Source organism: Schistocerca piceifrons, chromosome 2 (genome assembly GCF_021461385.2).
Source record: "Schistocerca piceifrons isolate TAMUIC-IGC-003096 chromosome 2, iqSchPice1.1, whole genome shotgun sequence".
Taxonomy (NCBI): Eukaryota; Metazoa; Arthropoda; class Insecta; order Orthoptera; family Acrididae; genus Schistocerca; species Schistocerca piceifrons.
This window is the reverse complement of record NC_060139.1, coordinates 1,059,676,850-1,059,694,515: the sequence shown is the minus strand read 5'-3', so window position 1 is coordinate 1,059,694,515 and position 17,666 is coordinate 1,059,676,850. Positions and strand designations below refer to the sequence as shown.

Sequence of the window (17,666 nt, the reverse complement as noted above, 5' to 3'; positions counted from 1 at the left end):
AGCTTCAGTCATCCTTTGGAATTTTTATTGGGAGGTCTAGATTTCAGATAGCAACTAGCCATTTTCAATGCACTATGGCTAGTAGCTATCTGAAATCTAGACCTCCCAATAAAAATTCCAAAGGACGACTGATAGATGAAATCTATTATTTACAAATCAAAATCATGGTCACAGTGTGCAACAGCCTCTGAATGGAGGGTAACCTGATGAGTTCAGTTCTTGTTACTCCTCACTCCGTGAAGGAAATGGCTACGCAGACATGCGACCACAAATTTGGCTCTGAGGTTGTGAAGTCGCCCAGTGTCAAGGTAGCATTGCTGTCCCCCCATCCCGCTGTGCAACAAACTGTCAAACTCTCGCCTAAAGGGCGAAGCTACCCACTACACAACTGGCAGGCAGGAAAGGACAGGAGTACTCCCGAGAAGACTGCCTCCGTCCCTCCAGCCAAACAACACACCAAGTCCTCCTCCAACCAGAAGGGCTCGAAGAAGTCTGCTAAAGACAGACGATCTTCTCCTTCACCAGCTCGAAGATCCCGCTCGACGGTGTTGCCACGTGGTAACTTAGCCTGGCTGGCCTATGTCTCGCTGGTGCGCACCACCAACCGTTTTTCAGCATTGGACTCCACCAACCGACCACACAAGCATGCCGATGCTTCTGTGGACCCCATGGAGCAGGATCCTCCTGCTTCTGTGCCCTGTAATAGTGACTCCACCAGCTGTCCCTCGGTGGCCAGCAAGTTGACATCCCCAAATCTCTTCCTCCTCATGACTGTCCTCCAATGGAACGTTCGTGGCCTTCAGTCCCACAAAGAGGGTTTACGGCTGCTTCTAGCATTGCAGCATCCCCTTGTACTCTGCCTTCAGGAAATGAAATTGCACCCTCAAGACTGCTTTGAGCTTCCACATTACTTACCAATTCGTTTCGACCTTCCCACTGAGGTCGGCATCCCATCTCATGGGGACGTCATGCTGCTTATACGGGATGAGCTTCATAGTCAACAAATCTCCCTGACTACCCATCTTCAAGCTGTTGCCGTACCTTGTCCTTCCCCACCTGACTTCCCTCTGTACCATTTATGGCCCTCCGTCCTTTGATGTCACCAGGACAGAATTCCTTCAGCTTACTGGGCAGCTACCTCCACTGTTTTTGCTACTTGGTGACTTTAATGCACATCATCCCCTTTGCCAGAGAGCTACACTCATGGCTGCCATTCTTAACCAACTGAACCTCTTCTGCTTTAACACTCATGCACCCACTTTCCTTTCTGACACCTCACTCGCCTACTCCCAGTTGGACCTATCCTTCTGCACTGCCCATCTTGCCCATCGTCTTGAGTGGTCCGTTCTTTCTGACACCTACTAGAGCGGCCATTTCCTGTATGCTCTCTGTCTGCTGACTTCTACCTCATCCAGATGCATGCCAAATGGCAGCTTACCAAGGCTGACTGGCAGCTTTACTCCTTACTGGTGACCTTCACGGAACAAGATTTCCTCAGTTGTGATGACCAGGTGGACTATCTCACCAACGTAATCCTTACTGCTGAAGAACGATCCATTCCTCGCACTTCCTCTTTACCACATGGTGCTCCAGACCCTTGGTGGACTGACGCATGTCGCGATGCACTTCATGCACAGAGACATGCTCTCCACATTTTTAACTGCCACCCTACACCGGAAAACTGCATTCATTATAAACAGATGTGTGCAAAGTCTCGTCGATGTCTTCAGCATAGCAAAAGAGCTAGTTGAATTTCATTCACGCGTTCTTAAAACAGTTCCACCCCTTCCTCTGTTGTGTGGGCCAACCTCCAACGGCACTGTGGAACCAAGATCCATTCTCCCATTTCTGGCCTGACAGTAAGTGCCGATGTCATTGTGGATCCTGTTGCTATCTCCAACACCTTGGGCCGCCATTTTGCGGAAGTTCGAGCTCTTCCCACTATCACCTTGCCTTCATCCATCAGAAACGAGTAGAAAAGGCTTGGGCGATACCCTTCTCTTCTCCAAATCTTGAGTGCTACAGTGCCGCCTTCACTATGAGGGAGCTAGATCATGCTCTCAGTTCATCCTGGTCCTCCACCCCAGGGCCAGGTGCCATCCACATTCAGATGTTGCAGCACCTCTCTCTTGTTGGCAAGCACTTTCTGCTTAACACGTACAACCACATCTGGGCTGAGGGCACATTTCCTGCACGCTGGTGTGAAGCCACCGTCATACCCATACCTAAGCCCTGTAAGGACAAAATCCTTCCTTCTAGCTACCACACCATCTCTCTTACCAGCTACGTTTGCAAAGTGATGAAACGTATGATTCATGCCTGGCGGGTGTGGTGGCTCAAATCTCACCATTTACTCACGAATGCACAGTGTGGATTTCAAGTGCAGCATTCTGCAGTAGACCATCTCATTACTTTGTCCACCCATGTCATGAATGGTTTTCTGTGGAAATCCTAGACTGTGGCCATGTTTTTCAATTTGGAGAACGCAAACGGCAGCTGCTGGAGAACTGGTATCCTCTGTACTCTTTACATGTGATGCCTCTGTGGGTGCCTGCCCTGTTTTCTTTGGACATTTCTACAATACCGAGTTTTAAAGGTGCATGTGGGTTCTGCCTTGTCAGACACCTTTATTCAGGAAAATGATATGCCTCAGGCTTCCATCCTGAGTGTCATCCTCTTTGGCATCCCCATTAACCCTATAATGGCCTGTCTTCCGCCGGGTATCTCCAGCTCCCTTTTTGTCAATGATTTTGCCATCTATTGCATTTCTCCATGGACCTGTCTTACTGAGCAGCGTTTTGAGCACTGTCTTGATCGTCTTCACTCCTGGAGCATCACCGATGGCTTTTGCTTTACCACTGACAAAACCGTCAGTATGAATTTTTGGTGGCACAAATGGTTTCTCCCACCTCTCTACATCTTGGGACTGTTGCCCTTCCATCCGTTGATACTATGAAATTCCTGGGGTTCATGCTTGATAGGAAACTCTCTTGGTCCTCCCATGTCTCTTACTTGGCATGCCACTGTACGCAGACCATCATTGTCCTACGTGTCCTCAATGGTACTTCTTGGGGTGCCGATCGAACCACCATCCTCCATTTGTACCGGTCCCTTTTCCGTTCGAAACTCGACTATGGGTGCTTTGCTTATGCATCTGCACGCCTATCCCTTCTACGCCATCTCAACACTATCCATCATCATGGCATCCTTTTGGCCATGGGTGCCTTTTACACCAGCCCGGTTGAGTGTCTGTATGCTGAAGCTGCTGAACTATCCCTGTCCTACTGCTGTGACTTTCTCCTCAGCAGGTATACATGCCATTTGTCTACCATCCATGGCCACCCTTCCTATGCCTCCTTCTTTGATGATTCCTTAGATCGTCAGTATGGGGCTTGTCCCTTTTCTCCGTTACCTCCTGGAGTCCGCTTTCACCACTTGCTACGGCGACTTAACTTCAGGCTACCTGCAACTTTCCCTATGGGTGTGAACCCTTCACCATCTTGGCTTCATAAAGTGGTCCATGTTAACCGTGGCCTTCATGTGATTCCTAAGGACACTACTCCAGCACAGGTCTATTGCCTTCAGTTTCACGTGGAACTTAGTACTAGTACCTTTGGATACACTGATGGCTCTCAGACTTACCGTGGGGTCGGGTGTGCCTTCGTCATTGGCACCTGTGTCTTTCAATATCGGCTTCCGGCAATCTCCTCAGTATTTACAGCCGAGCTCTTCGGCGACACAGCCTTTTCAATTGTGTCCTCTGCTCAGACTCAATCTGCGCCCTCCAAAGTCTCTGTGTGCTGTGCACTGCTCATCCCTTACTGCATCAGTTCTTGGAAAACTGTCACTTGTTCACTCTTGGTGAAGCCAATGTCATGTTCCTGTGGGTCCCTGGTCATGTTGGTCTGTGAGGAAACGAGGTTTCTGATGCTGCTGCCAAGGCTGCAGTCTTTGTGCCTCAGCCCACGAGTACCTCTATTCCCTTCGATTATGTCTGCGTTGCTGTCTGTCAGGAGGTGGTGTCCCATTGGCATCGCCAATGGTCCTTCCTTCACGGGAATAAGCTGTGGCTTATTAAGCCTCCTTGGCACCTTGGACGACCTCCTCTTGGCCCTCCTGCTGGAAGGAGATTTTTTCAACTCGGCTGTGTATTGGGCACAACCTCTTTAGCCATCGTCATTTGCTCAGTGGTGCTGCGCCCAATTTTTAACTGTCCACCACTACCTGCTGGACTGCCCTTTTCTACCAGTTTACATTCCAACTTGGGTTTGCCGTCTGCTTTATTAGCCATTTTAGCAAGTGACATGCAGGCTGTCACCCACATTTTACTTTTTATCTGGCGAAACAACATGGCGATGGCCATTTAATTTTTAGTTTTGGATCTCCATTTTTGTATGGTGTTGTTTTTTTAGCCCTTTTTTTCCACGTGCCTTGTTTAGCTGTCTCCTATTCTGTCTGCTGGGACTGACACATAGTCATTTCCCTCATCTCTGTGCTTGTGTTCTATAGTTTTGACTTGGGCGCGTATGACCTCAGTTGTTTTTTGCACCCTAAAACAAAACAAAACAAAACAAACTACAGATGTGACAGCGATGAGTGACTAGGCTGTATGGAAGGGACTTCATGGTGTGCAATGGGTGGCAGCTGTCGAAGTAGATGTATTGCTGGTGGTTGGTAAGTATGCAGGGTTGCCACAGGTTCTGGAAATCAGGAAATTTCAAAAATTTGAGAGAAATATCAGGGAAATTTGAGAAAAACACTGAGAAGTCTCATTTTTGTCCAGTAGATGAAATGGTTTGCTTACTGAGGTGTTGTGCAACATCTCTGACTGAGTATGTGTGTTGCTTCTCAACTCCCTCATTACTACTGCTTCTTCCCTTCCTACCACTGCCCCTCAGCTTGTAGTCAGTGCTGCCACCACTTCTTGCCACTAGCCTAGTAGCTGCCGCCATGAGGCTGGGAGGCATGAGGCATGGTTTGTTTGGATCTGATTCACAATGACTGCAGACACTGTGGCCAGAGAAGGTGGTCATGTGTGCATGAGTTGTGTCTGAATGTATGTGTGTATGCTCTCGTTTTCTGAGAAAAGCTATGGCCAAAAATTTAGTTGTGAGAATGTGACTCTGTTTTCTTTGTACCTCTCTGTGGCTTATCAATCGTCTGTACAGAGAGTTGCTACCTATCCTCATTATTATTGATTCTCAGAGTATTTGAAAAAATTATCTATTGCATGGATTGATCATTATGGTCTCATTTTATCAACATGCTGTCTGTGACTCCTGAATAGCTGGCCACACCAGCGGATTTCCATGACAGGCCAAGACCATAGGCCATTTCTGCGGTATCTCTAATGGATTGGGGCTGCCCATCTGAAGCTCTTGTGCAAGCCCTGCCTGTCGGATCTAATCTCACCGATCTGCCTGCAGGCCAGGTCTGTTTGTGTGTGGCATAATGCAGTGGATTTTTATGGTTTATCCATTGACCCAGGACTGTGGTGTTCCTTGGCAGACCAGATGCCACGGGCGATGTATTTCAGGAATTGTGACTGTCTCTCCCCAAGTACATTTTACAGTGTGACATTTTATAGGCATTTTATTTATTTTAGTACATTTTAGCAGTTTGAAAGTAGTTTATATATTAGAAAGTATGGACGATAAGAAGAAGAAAATTGTGTCAGTCGCTGTTGGTTTGTTCACTTTGTACTCATACATTTCTTGAAAGAAAAATCACACAGTACTTATAAAATAATAGCTATAACACAGCGAGTAATAACCGACAATAATGAACATAGTAGAATCAACATTTTATTGTCAGTGACCTACAGTATTGGTTTAAATAAGTCTTCCCCCTCTTATACACTTCTTTCAAGAAGCCTGCTTTTTTCTGAGATTATTTTCAAAATCAATGAACATATGTTAAATCTGTCTTGTGACTCCAAGAAAATATTTATTTTTGTCAGAAAATGTGTTTTGTTTTATTGAAATAAAATAACATTAGTGGTCTTAATGAAACACACACACTATTTGGCTTTCTTTCTTCATCTAAATAACAGCTCATTACAAAAGATGTTGATGTTAGTACTCATGAGTTTTGCTTACATCAGGAAACACTGTCTGCTTGCAAGTTTTTGTTTACGTATTTCCTCGTTTGCTCTAGTGTTTCTTGTAACATAACTGCAAAGACTGATTGTGAACTCGTGTCTTTACTTACCCTTAGATCTCAAAATTTGTCAAGGAAAAATACTAAAACTCGTGTGGAAATCAGGGAATTTCACTTGGGAAACTTGTGGCAACCCTGGTATGATATGCACTGAGGTACTGATGTAGCCATCTTTGAGGTGTAAGTCAACATTGAGGAAGCTGGCTGGTTGCTTTGAGGAGGACCAGGTGAAATAAAAACGGGTGAAGGTGTTGAGGTTTTGGAGGAATGTGGATAGTGTCCTCATCCTCGATCCAGATCGTAGCGGCTGATGAGTCCATGCTGCTTCAAGTGCGCGCCAGAATTCAACCATAATAATGGCTGGTGAGAGTCCTTGATGCGTCAACCTGAAGTTGATTCATCATAGTCACTGATGAGTCCATGGTACTTCTATTCTGTGCTAGAGCTCTTCCATCATAGTTGCTTGTGACTCTGTGCTGCTTCAAGTCTGTGCCAGAGTTCATCCATAATAGTCGCTGGTGACTCTGTGCTGCTTCAAGTCTGTGTCAGAGTTCATCCATCATAGTGGCTGGTGAATCCACGCTGTGTCAACGCTCTGCCAGAGTTTGTGCGTCTTACTGTCTGGGCAGTGGTGATGTCTCAGTCTCTGGGCAACCCATGACCAGGTGTTTTCATTGTGTGAGAGATATGGAGACTGTGCTGGCCAGGGCAACAGACAAACACCCTTCATGTCAGGGTAGGTCAGGACAGGACAAGTCACATGAAATGTTGCATCATGTTGTGGAATGAGAACATCGTGGAGGTGGTGCGGCACATCAGAAATGTAATCCCTACTGTAAGAGTTACTGGCAATACATACCAGAGGCTGTAGTGTTGTGTACCGAGTGGCAGCATGTGCCAGGCCCTTATGATGATGCTGAATGCAGTCTGTCCCTATTCATTCTTCTTGAATTCTACATACATTGATACAGCTATTGTGAAGCTGTTCACAGAACTGTAATTGTCTGAAATACAACTGCCACTACTTCTGTGCCCCACATTTTCTCTGGGGGCCTTTGTCTGCTGCCACCTTAATAGAAGACAACAGTGGTCATCCTGCTGACAGTCCCTGGCATTCTAGACGTTGTCAGACTGTCCGTGCAGATATTCATTTTGCTGCAAACAAGACCATTTCCTGACTTTAGGCTTGAGACACACCTTAGTAAACAGTCTCCTCTCGAGACTAGTTGCATGTGGCCACAGAGATACTGCACAGTGCTAAATATGGTCCTCCTGAACCTTTTGTTTTTGTATTCACAAAACAGTCAGGCACTGTGGCTGACCCAAGCCACAAAAGATAAACCTCAGTCTCGATAGGCCACAGTCGTGCGCCTGTTGAATTCTGATGAGAGAAACAGTTGTCTCACGACTGACTGACACTCAAATTGTGAATGAGAAATCTGCTGTGTAACTTTTCCACACTTACATATTGTAGATGGCATTGCTCTTGCTTTCTTTGTGTGGTTTGATTAAATGCTAATCATTTGCATATATGAGCACATAGTACGTTTCGTGCAAGTGTGACAATTGTTGCACATATGGTGCCTTGATGGTATTGCAGTTTTAATGGCCAACAGTGTATATTTCAGAATCAAGTCACTCACGTGAGGCTGAAAATACAAAATGGTCAGTGTGTTTCCCAAAGGCAGTATGGCCAGTCTGTGTAAACTACAGTATTTAAAACATTGTCAGTTTTATTTAGGTGACAAGTATATGGAGGTGGAAAGATCAGTACAGGATGGATGGAGAATGCCCTCAAACCATTCAAAACACTCTTGACAAGGAAGGAAGAAAAGAAATGGTCATCCTGGTACTAGTTCTAAAATTGAACATCTCCTGCAAAATCGTGAGCAGATATGTTGTGCTGCAGTAGTAGAGAACCCTTGAGGTGCACGATATTCACCCACGTTGGTTGGGTTGACTGGAGCACTACTCACTCCACATAGCTTGTATGTAGTAATGAATCACCCATTGGCATTCATTCATTCACACATCGTTTCTGTAAATCCTGCTGTGAAGGACAACCTGTAGTGATGTGGAAGGACTAGAGTTACACATTAACAGACTGAAGCAGCCACTGAAAGCCACCACTATAAAGTGTACTAATGACAAATTATGGTTAGAGCTAATCTGCTCTAGCTGATAGTTGTGTAAATTGATTTTTATTTCTATGTGTATACATGCCAGGGAAACAATACAGCCCCCTATAGTACTGTAGTCAGTGACAACAAGATATGAATGTGGATACTGAGGTACTGTAGTGTTAGTGGTTCATTTGTCACAGTCATCAGCGATCAAATGGCACTCGGGAGGCCTGTCTGAGCATCCTCTGTTCTCTGACTCTACAGCTGTAACTGTGGTGAATTTAGAGGTGAACAGTGTATGCAACATTCATTCTAGGCCCCCATTCTCCTATGATGAGTACATACTGTTGTTGAACAACTTCAGTCATTTGAACAGGATCACATTGTGGTCCTGTGGGAAGCTGGATGGACAGATGTATTGACAGACTGCTGCACATTAGGCATGGGGTATCGGTGGCGTGTTGCTGCTTTAAAAGTGGTCTGTGGAACATTTCCATATGTGTGGACCAGTTTCTGGATGATCGCGTAACACAGACATACATCGAGATTGATGAATTGTGCGATGAGCAGTGGCCGACTGAATGTTGTCTGGGGGTGATATCCAGGCACATGTTGCACCTGCTTTGTCATTAGGGAGCATTGGTTTTGCAGGATTAACATCACGTGTGACTCTGGCCAGCGTGCCACTGACACCACCACACTACCAAGCAAAGCTTCTCTAATGGCTTGAAACATTTGACTGGGGGGTGGAATGGCACTTTGTTGTCTTCGGTGATGACAATAGGTTCTATCTGTATGTAGTGATGGACGTACACATGTGTGATGTAGACCTTGTGAGCTGCTTTTCCCAAGGTGTGTTTGCCCATGATACACAAGTACCCAGGATTCACGTGTGGAGGGCTATAAGTTACAGCTTCTGGTCATATTTTGTGTCTCTGCAGGATAAAGTAACCAGTGCCTGCTACATTGCACAGGCTTTTAGTCCCAAACTACTGTCATTTCTTTGACAGGAAGGTGAAATGCTTTCTTGGAAGAACAATGCGTTGATGCTATGGCACAATGTGATGTTCGTGGCATACACCTACTGCCCTGGCCAGCAAGATGACAGATCTCTCGTCAATTGAACACACGAGGGACATGATGAAGCAGGAACTTGCATGTTCCCCAGGGCCCATAAGAACTGTTGCTGAACTGCAACAAAAGGCACAAGATGCTTGAGACAGTCCTATCAAAGAGTACCTTTACGATTGTTTGCTTGTGAGAATACACACTTGCATTGCCACCGGAGGAGTGCACTGCGTATTGATGTAACTGTCTGGCACCCTTTACTGTGACGTATGTTTCATTTGGTCTGGATTTTTCATCATATATGTGTACAATGATGAACAGTGTATTGAGAGATAAGATGGCTACTTAAAAAAAAAGCTGCTGTCTTTGCCATCTACTATCCTGCTGCTGTTTACATCCAGTTCATCAAACAAAGCATTTATTTAACTTGACACAGACCACATATACAGGCAAAGTTGAGATATCTTTAATGTAAACATTGAAGTTATGTGGAACTTATATTCCTTAGCCCAGGTATAATGGTAAATTGTTGACATCAGTAATGAACTATTCTTTTACTTTGTTTTGGAATATCCGAGTTTGATGACAATCTGTTACAGAGTGTAAAACTAATGTATGGAAATTCTTTTATGGCTAGTATTATGGCTGTGAGTTTCACATTTCATCCTTGTTACCAATAACAAATACTGTTCAGAAGTGCATGGATTGGCACATAAGTTTACAATTTTTAACAACTTTACACAATACCCCCACTGTGCCCATCAGTAAAATAAATGCTTTTTTGATGTTAGTTGCAGAAGACTGCTGTATGACAGTACTGAGTGAAGATATGCTAACAGTCCCATCTGGAGATCAACACAATGAGAGAGGTTTCTAATTGCATAGCTGGCAGAACTGATTGTATAATATGTTCAGACACTGGTGATGCCTCAGTTTGAGATCCATTTGGATGCTTAGGAACTTCAGATATGAAACCTCATCCAGTGTATGTCCACTGACCTCTGCTTCTTGTATCTGTAAGTAATGTTGATTTCTTTGGAATTGCATAATACGAGTCTTTGTAAGAGTAATGGTTAAACTGTTTGCAGTGAACCATTTGTAAGACTGTTCCATTAGTCTCCTGCCTGGAGGATTTTTAGGCCCTTTATCAATATACTAGTGTCAGCAGCAAACATCACAGGTTTTCAAGAATTTCCCAATATCCTATTTTCTGTGTGCAGAGTGTGATAAAAAAAGATGCCTACTCGACATAAACAAACATTCAATGTACTCTTGGGACTGGATCAGTAGTTTTGTACAAGATTTTTCGTGAGTGTGCCTGTACTGGGGTTTGAACAGTCTCACATTTTATAGACATTCAGTGCATTGTTTTCACCTGTGAACAAAATTTTTGTATCTCTGAGTTTTTCCTGTAATACTTGTTCAGCAAAAGTAAATGTAGAAAGGAGTACGGGTAAATAAACAGTGTACACTTTCATCACTGCATCAAGAGAATTAAATATGAAGCAACTAAAATTTAAACTGCAGCTTGATATGCCATCTTCAGTTTTTCAGATGAATCCAGGAAAAGTGGCCAATGGTGGGTGTGCTTAAGATCTTCCTCCAGTACAATTTTAGGAGTTTCTCACAGGGTTGCTGTAATATACACTCTTCTTCTTCTTCTTCTTCTTCCTTCTCAAATCTAAAAACTTGTATTTCATCTTACAGCCTGAGCTTAGCAGTGAGATATGCTGACCATTCAGCTCTGGAGGCTGGCTTATGGCAATTGATGTACAGACAAAATCGCTAACTGAACTGTTAACTGTAACTGTCATCATAGTAGTTGTTGAACATTTCCTCATGGCATCACATATGTTGGCTTTTCCAATCTAGACCCTGGGCTGCTCTACATATCACCCTGTCACAAAAATTTTCATTCCAAGAAATAGAAAAACATATTGAAGCTGTGGTGGCATTAATTTAAGACAGCCTTTCATGACCTAATGTAACCACAAATAACCTGTGAGGAATATCCGCATCGACACTCAAAACCCAGAACCTTTTGTTTTCCCCCCTCTCAGTAGTTTTCTAAAGTTGTTTTACTACTGGTTACAGGTAACGAAGAATTTGCTAACATGCATTACTGTAGATGAAAAGTGCCCTGGTTAGCACTGCCCTTGTTCTAGACCAATTTGTGTACTTGTCATCACCAAAGAGTTCAACTTTTGAACAGCTTTTGGAGTCATTTCAAGTTCATTGTGCAGGTAAGGAACAGATTTGTACTCAATACTTAGTTTGTGATCCTTTTACATTTTATGTTTCTCCATTCTGAGTTTAAATTCATTAGAACCTGAGCTTTTTGGGTACATTCATGTTCATAGTGTTTCCAACCTCAACCTTAAGCTCGTGTTATGTATGTAATTTGTGAAAAGCTCCTTCTGTCTCGTTTCTGATGTAGGAATTGCTTTAATTAATTAATAATTTAATTAATTAACTTCACAGGCTACATTTCAAAACTTAGATTCTCTCAACTTGTTTCAAAAGCAAGTTACAGTAGCTGTAACTCCAAAATATTAGACTCTTCACATTTTGTGTGGAAGCAATAGCTTCTTCATAAATCAGTCTAATTTCTGCGGCAACAGTGAATCAACCTACGCAGTGATGTATCTTCTTACTAACTTTTAGTGCATTGCTGATGAACAAATGAGACCTCCATGATGATACAAAGCATATGCTTTTCAGTGGCTATAATAGTCTTCTTCATGTAACACTAAAAATGTTGCCTTTCTGGCAGCATCAATTTATACTTTAATAGTAACAAAGCCAGTAGCAAATATGTACTAACATGAAAATCATTGAGAAATGATCAACATATACCATAGACATAACTAGCAGAATGGTGCTATTAAGTAATATATAGTTTGACTCATTTCTGTTTTGCTTTATTTTGGACTCTGCTGGAGTTCTTAAATTTATGTGTGAATATAACCATACATGTTATTCAAATGTCAGTGAATATCTCATTTTGTTAGACTGTAACATGTCCCCATAAATCATGAGGTACTACTTCTATAAATAGATTGGACCTGATTAGGTGACTGAAGCTGACTGTTATCACTGTACATGACAACAACATGGAACTTCCGTATTGTTCTCTTGGTGAGTGCAAGAGGGTTCGCCATTGCCTTTCTCTGACCTGTGTGTCAAAATGTGATATGGTGCTTTGTGAATGTCTGTGTGAGTCCTTGAGCAATATTGTGTTATGTTTGTGTATAAGTGGTTGATGAAGTAAATAAAAGTAAGGTGGACACTGAAATTACACTGTGAGAAACACTCCAACCAGCCACACTACTAGTTTTGGGCCTGAGCCCATTGTCAGATGGTTGTGTTGACTTCTTTTACATTTGTGTCGTAGCCCTGATCGATGAACTGAACTGAAAGCAAGATGGTGGACAACAATGTATCTGTCATCTTGTTTTTAGATCAGATCATTGACCAGTCTGTATTGGAAAAAAAGTCAAACCTCTGTCCTGTAATATGCAAAGGAGGGCTTTTCAGGATGGAAGTACAATGTATACAGCATATATAAGTGTAAAACTATGTCATCACAAAAAACTGTGTTAAATTTTTGGGCACAAATGTACAGTCTTTTTTAAACAATGCATCACAAAGATATTGTTACATTTTAGGACACAAATGTTACCATTTGACGATGGGCTCGTGCCTGAAATTAGTAATGGTATAACAAAATCATTTCAAGAAAACTTGTGTCTGGTAGCAGTAATTGCTAGAGTGTGATTTATGAAAACAACTGGGGTGTTCTCCAACCAAAATGGATAAAATAAGAGGTTGAAATAATAGTGACTGCACATAACCTACTCTAGTGGAGTCACACCTACAGCATACTGATGGTAATAATTCACATCAACAGTGTCACATGTCCTCTTTTTTTGTGAAACATTGCAGAGAGGTTTGGCATTGCAGAGAGGTTTGGCATAATCACAGGACCTAGGTGTACAGTCTCTTAGTTAGAAATTTTGTGTTTCGACTTCTGGTTCCCTTGGCAACCGCTTATCGGTGACAAAAATGTTCTCGCCCAGCATTTAAAGTGCCAATCTGTGTGACAAGCACAGCTACTAACATGTGATACTGATGTTGGATGTAGATATATGTACAAACTGAATGTCCTCTGTCAGAAATCATATTTTATTTTTTGTTACTGTACTTGTGCCCCCGCCCCCACTGTGTTCCTTAGCAGCAAAATGCTGTCAAAGAAGTATAGATGCAGAACAGTTTCTTCTTCTTCTGCTATTCATTTTCATCTGACTGTTTTTGTGTGCATGCTATTCTGTGCCATGTGAAAGAACATCAATAGCTTTAGAGTTGTGTTTCTTTTGTTGTCCCCTCTATGTCATTACAACTTATTCTCCTAGAGGATACTAGTTAATTCTTTGTCACACTTGCAGAATGGATATCGTAACGTCAGAAGCAAGAAGGTCACAGGAAAGAATGATTTTGGAAGACATTTTGAGAAATGGAGAAATTACAGGTAAGCTATTAGCTATTTTGAAGAGATCTGGCACTGTGATGCCATGCTGGCAGATGGAAAAGTCTTTGTCTTAGAAATAAGCAATTGTCAAACTCTGTAAGCAGTTGTAGGGTGACTAGTAATCTAATTATTCATATTTGGTGCAATTGTGCCTGAACACGTCCTGTTTTCTTTTCTTGCGGGTCTGTTGCCAGCATTATAAAATGGTGCATAGTCAGTGTAATGTGTTGGACATCGCAAGATTATAGAATGAAATCATGTTATATGTACATGAGAGATACTGATTTTTGCACAAATGCCCCCCCCCCCCCTCCTGTGCCCCAAACACTCAAACACCAGCCTACTGGCCAAACAAATTATATTACCAGTAGAATGAACTGAACCAGCATGGACGCAGAGCGCACAGAATCAATGATGACCCAGTCAATATTTCTTGATTGCTCATCTTCCTGGTAAAAACTGGAATACTTTGTGCTGCTAGTATTTTATGCCCATCAACTGTCAGTCTTAATGGCTAAAATACAATGTGTTATAGTGCTGTAGTAGTTACTGTTAAATACAGTATTTACTTTCTCTGTGCTATGTTCTGTATCTGTCACAAACTACATCTTATTTCGTTGAACACCTCTCAGTTCAGTCAAAATATTAATTTTAGATTCATTTTGTGTTTCCTATACGTCATGAACTGAAAACATTGCACAGTACAAAATACAAACATTTACATATACAGTGAGAAGAAAAATTCGTGCACTTGGATAGTAGTAAATGAATACTAAAGGTTGGCAATCTGGTAACACTGTACTCACATGTACAGTAACTCCCTCTGACAGCATATGGGAGTAGTGCTCTGGAGTTGGTGCAGTGGATAGCATTTTGGGTTAGCAAGCAGGAGGTCGAGGGGTCAATTTTGGGTTGAGGCATATTTGTTTTTATTTGCCAATTTCATCCTGCTATACACTGTTTCTTAAGCCACATGTATCTGACGTTTGCATAGCACAGTGTTTTGTGATGGTGAACATAACAAAAATGTGGTCAGACAAGTCAGAAATGGACAATTGAAACAAATTAACTCTCACAGGACAGAACAACTACAAAATCAATAACAATTTTGAGATGCTAAAGATGATGGAACCGTTAAATAACTCAAATCTACTAGTCATTAATATTATATGCAGTACATCCACTCAGATGTAACACATTATCAACCAGTGACAATAATAATTTTTGTATTGATGACTGCATGACATTTACAAAAGAATATGAAACTTCCTGGCAGATTAAAACTGTGTGCCGGACCGAGACTCGAACTCAGGACCTTTGCCTTTCGCGGGCAAGTGCTCTACCGACTGAGGTACCCAAGCGCGACTCACGCCCCGTCCTCACAGCCTTAATTCCGCCAGTGCCTCGTCTCCCACTTTCCAAACTTTACAGAAGCTGGGTCATATGGTTCTTGACTCTTTTCAGCATAACTGCGTCCACAGATACAAGAGCAGCATGAACATGCATTGTGAGTTCTTCCACATGTGGTCGGCGAAGTGAAATACATATGCTCCTTTAAGTGGTCGCGTAGGAAGAAAACCAGGGAGTTTAGGTCAGGTGAATGCAAAGGCCATACAACTCGGCCTCTTCATCTGAAACATTGCTTGAAAATGTTCTGCCTAAATACTGTCACACATTAATTACAAAGTGTGGAGATGCAACCTCTGTGAAACATAAGAAGCATTTCTTCCAGTGCATCAGGCAAATAGTTTGAGATGAGTGCATGATATCTTTACGCAGTCCACTAGTAAGGCAAAAAGTAGGGACCCAAAGTTCTTTCTCGCAGTATCCCAGCCAGGACATTGATGCCAAAGCAAACTTGATGTCCACGATCATGGGTGACGTGTGTTAACGTCACACCAATGCTGGGCATTGTGCATCTTGAAGACACCCTCGTGGGTGAACACTGCTTCATCTGATCATATTACAGTTTTTATGAAGTCGTCATTGGCCTCCTGTTGTTGTTGGAATCATGCACAGAATTGCATTCGCAGACGGCAGTCTGCAGGAGCTGCGTTAAAGAATAATGATAGGGGTGCAGCCCAAGCTTGTGCAGCATGTCAACGATCATGTGTTGTGAGACACATGGCTACCTTGCCTTGCTACATGTACTCTGCTGGAGTTCCTGTCGTATAACCTCCAGAATCGCTTCCTCAGTAGCTGGAGTATGGTGAGTCCATGGACGCATGTCTGTCACACAATGGTGGAAGGAGAGAACCTGTCTCTCAAAGGTGAAGCTCCAGATGACAAAAAACATTTTTATCTGGATGACGTCAACCTGGATATCTAGCAGCATATTCACGAGTGGTAACACCAGCCCAGTTATCAGATGCACCAAAGACCAGAACCATATCCATATAATCATTGTTTGTATATGCCGTACATCTGCCATACTGTTTTAGAATAACACAAGAAGAGAAAACAATGTGTGTAGGCGAATGTACATGGAGTCTGTCACATGCATATTACTCCATTGGCAATTAGTACCTGTCCAGTGAACAGCAATTACAGTATAAACACGTGATTAGTCACAGCGGGCTGTTCCACTTAAGGTGCATCACCTCTCTTATGGCTTTTATTCTGTGTGATTCATCTCACCACTGTTTCTTTCTGAATTACACTGTTTCGTAATGGTGATGAATGTGATGTTTCCGTCAATAATAACAATAATAATAATAATAATAGTAATGCATGGGGATAGTTACTAAACAGCATGCACTTAACAGACTCAATGGTAAAAGACATAATGCATACAAATGGTAACAAAGTTTGGAAATTATTTGCAAAGCAAGTTGCTAGCCCTACTGTTGATGTAAGGCCCTAACAAAATGTAATGGACCTGAACGTAGCAAGAGTAATAGTTCGTACTAATGAGTGGGACCATTGAGGGAGGCTTTAAGGAAAACAGGTTTGGAATGTAGTAGATGTAGCGGTGTAAAACAATTTGCATCCACGACGTACAAAAGGCTTCTTTAAAAGATGACGAATGAAAACAATTGTACCTCCATTTCTGCGTTTGCAGTAAGTAAGTGCAAACGTTTCGTAGAAGACCACTATAGTTGCTGTTTGACGATTAAGACACCAGATACTGTACCACACAGACTGCATGTAGCAAATAAAAACAAATATGTCTCGACCCAGAAGTGAGCCTTCGACCTCCTGCATGTCAACCCAAAATGCTATCTGCTGCACCAAATGTGCAGCACTACTCCTACCTGATGACAGAGGTAGTTACCATACATGTGAGTACAGTGTTGCCAGATTGGCAGTCCTTAACATCCATATGCTGCCGGAAATATGCGCAGATCAAAATTTTGTGAATACTTTTTTGTATTGCTAGTATGTGAGGAATTGCTCTGAGAAGTCCGAGTGTGTGAATTTTTCTTCACCCTGCTTATCAGATGGGCAAATGTTTTCAAAACATGATGTGTACTTATTATGCCAGATCAGTTACATAACAAAAGTCCAAATCACGTAGATAATATGTTTTGTAAGTTCTACACAAATACTTTTAAGGGTTTCTTGAGAAGTTGTAAAGACAAAATTTTGCAACTGATTAATTGTTCATCTTTATTTTACCCTCTGTCAATTTGTATGATGGTCGACTAACCCCGGAAATGGTTGAAAAGTAATGTTTAGAACACAGCTGATAAGTGTTCCTTGAAGTAAGGTGTTGTTCCAGAAACTCTTGAAAGCTGCGGAGCACTGTGGCTCAAAATGATTCCTACATGTATATTCCTCAAGTCAGC

At 42.5% G+C, this 17,666-nt stretch overlaps 1 protein-coding gene across 1 annotated transcript in view; it reads left to right on the top strand.

The window, feature by feature from the left end:
* LOC124776118 (zinc finger protein 100-like) overlaps nt 1-17,666 on the top strand; it is a 193,263-nt gene that overhangs the window by 22,006 nt on the left and 153,591 nt on the right. Inside the window, exons 2-3 of the mRNA XM_047250959.1 lie at nt 10,142-10,366; nt 13,796-13,878. Of these exons, the coding sequence (XP_047106915.1) occupies nt 10,338-10,366; nt 13,796-13,878 (112 nt within the window). The 5' untranslated portion in view covers nt 10,142-10,337. The remainder of the gene's footprint in view (nt 1-10,141; nt 10,367-13,795; nt 13,879-17,666) is intronic.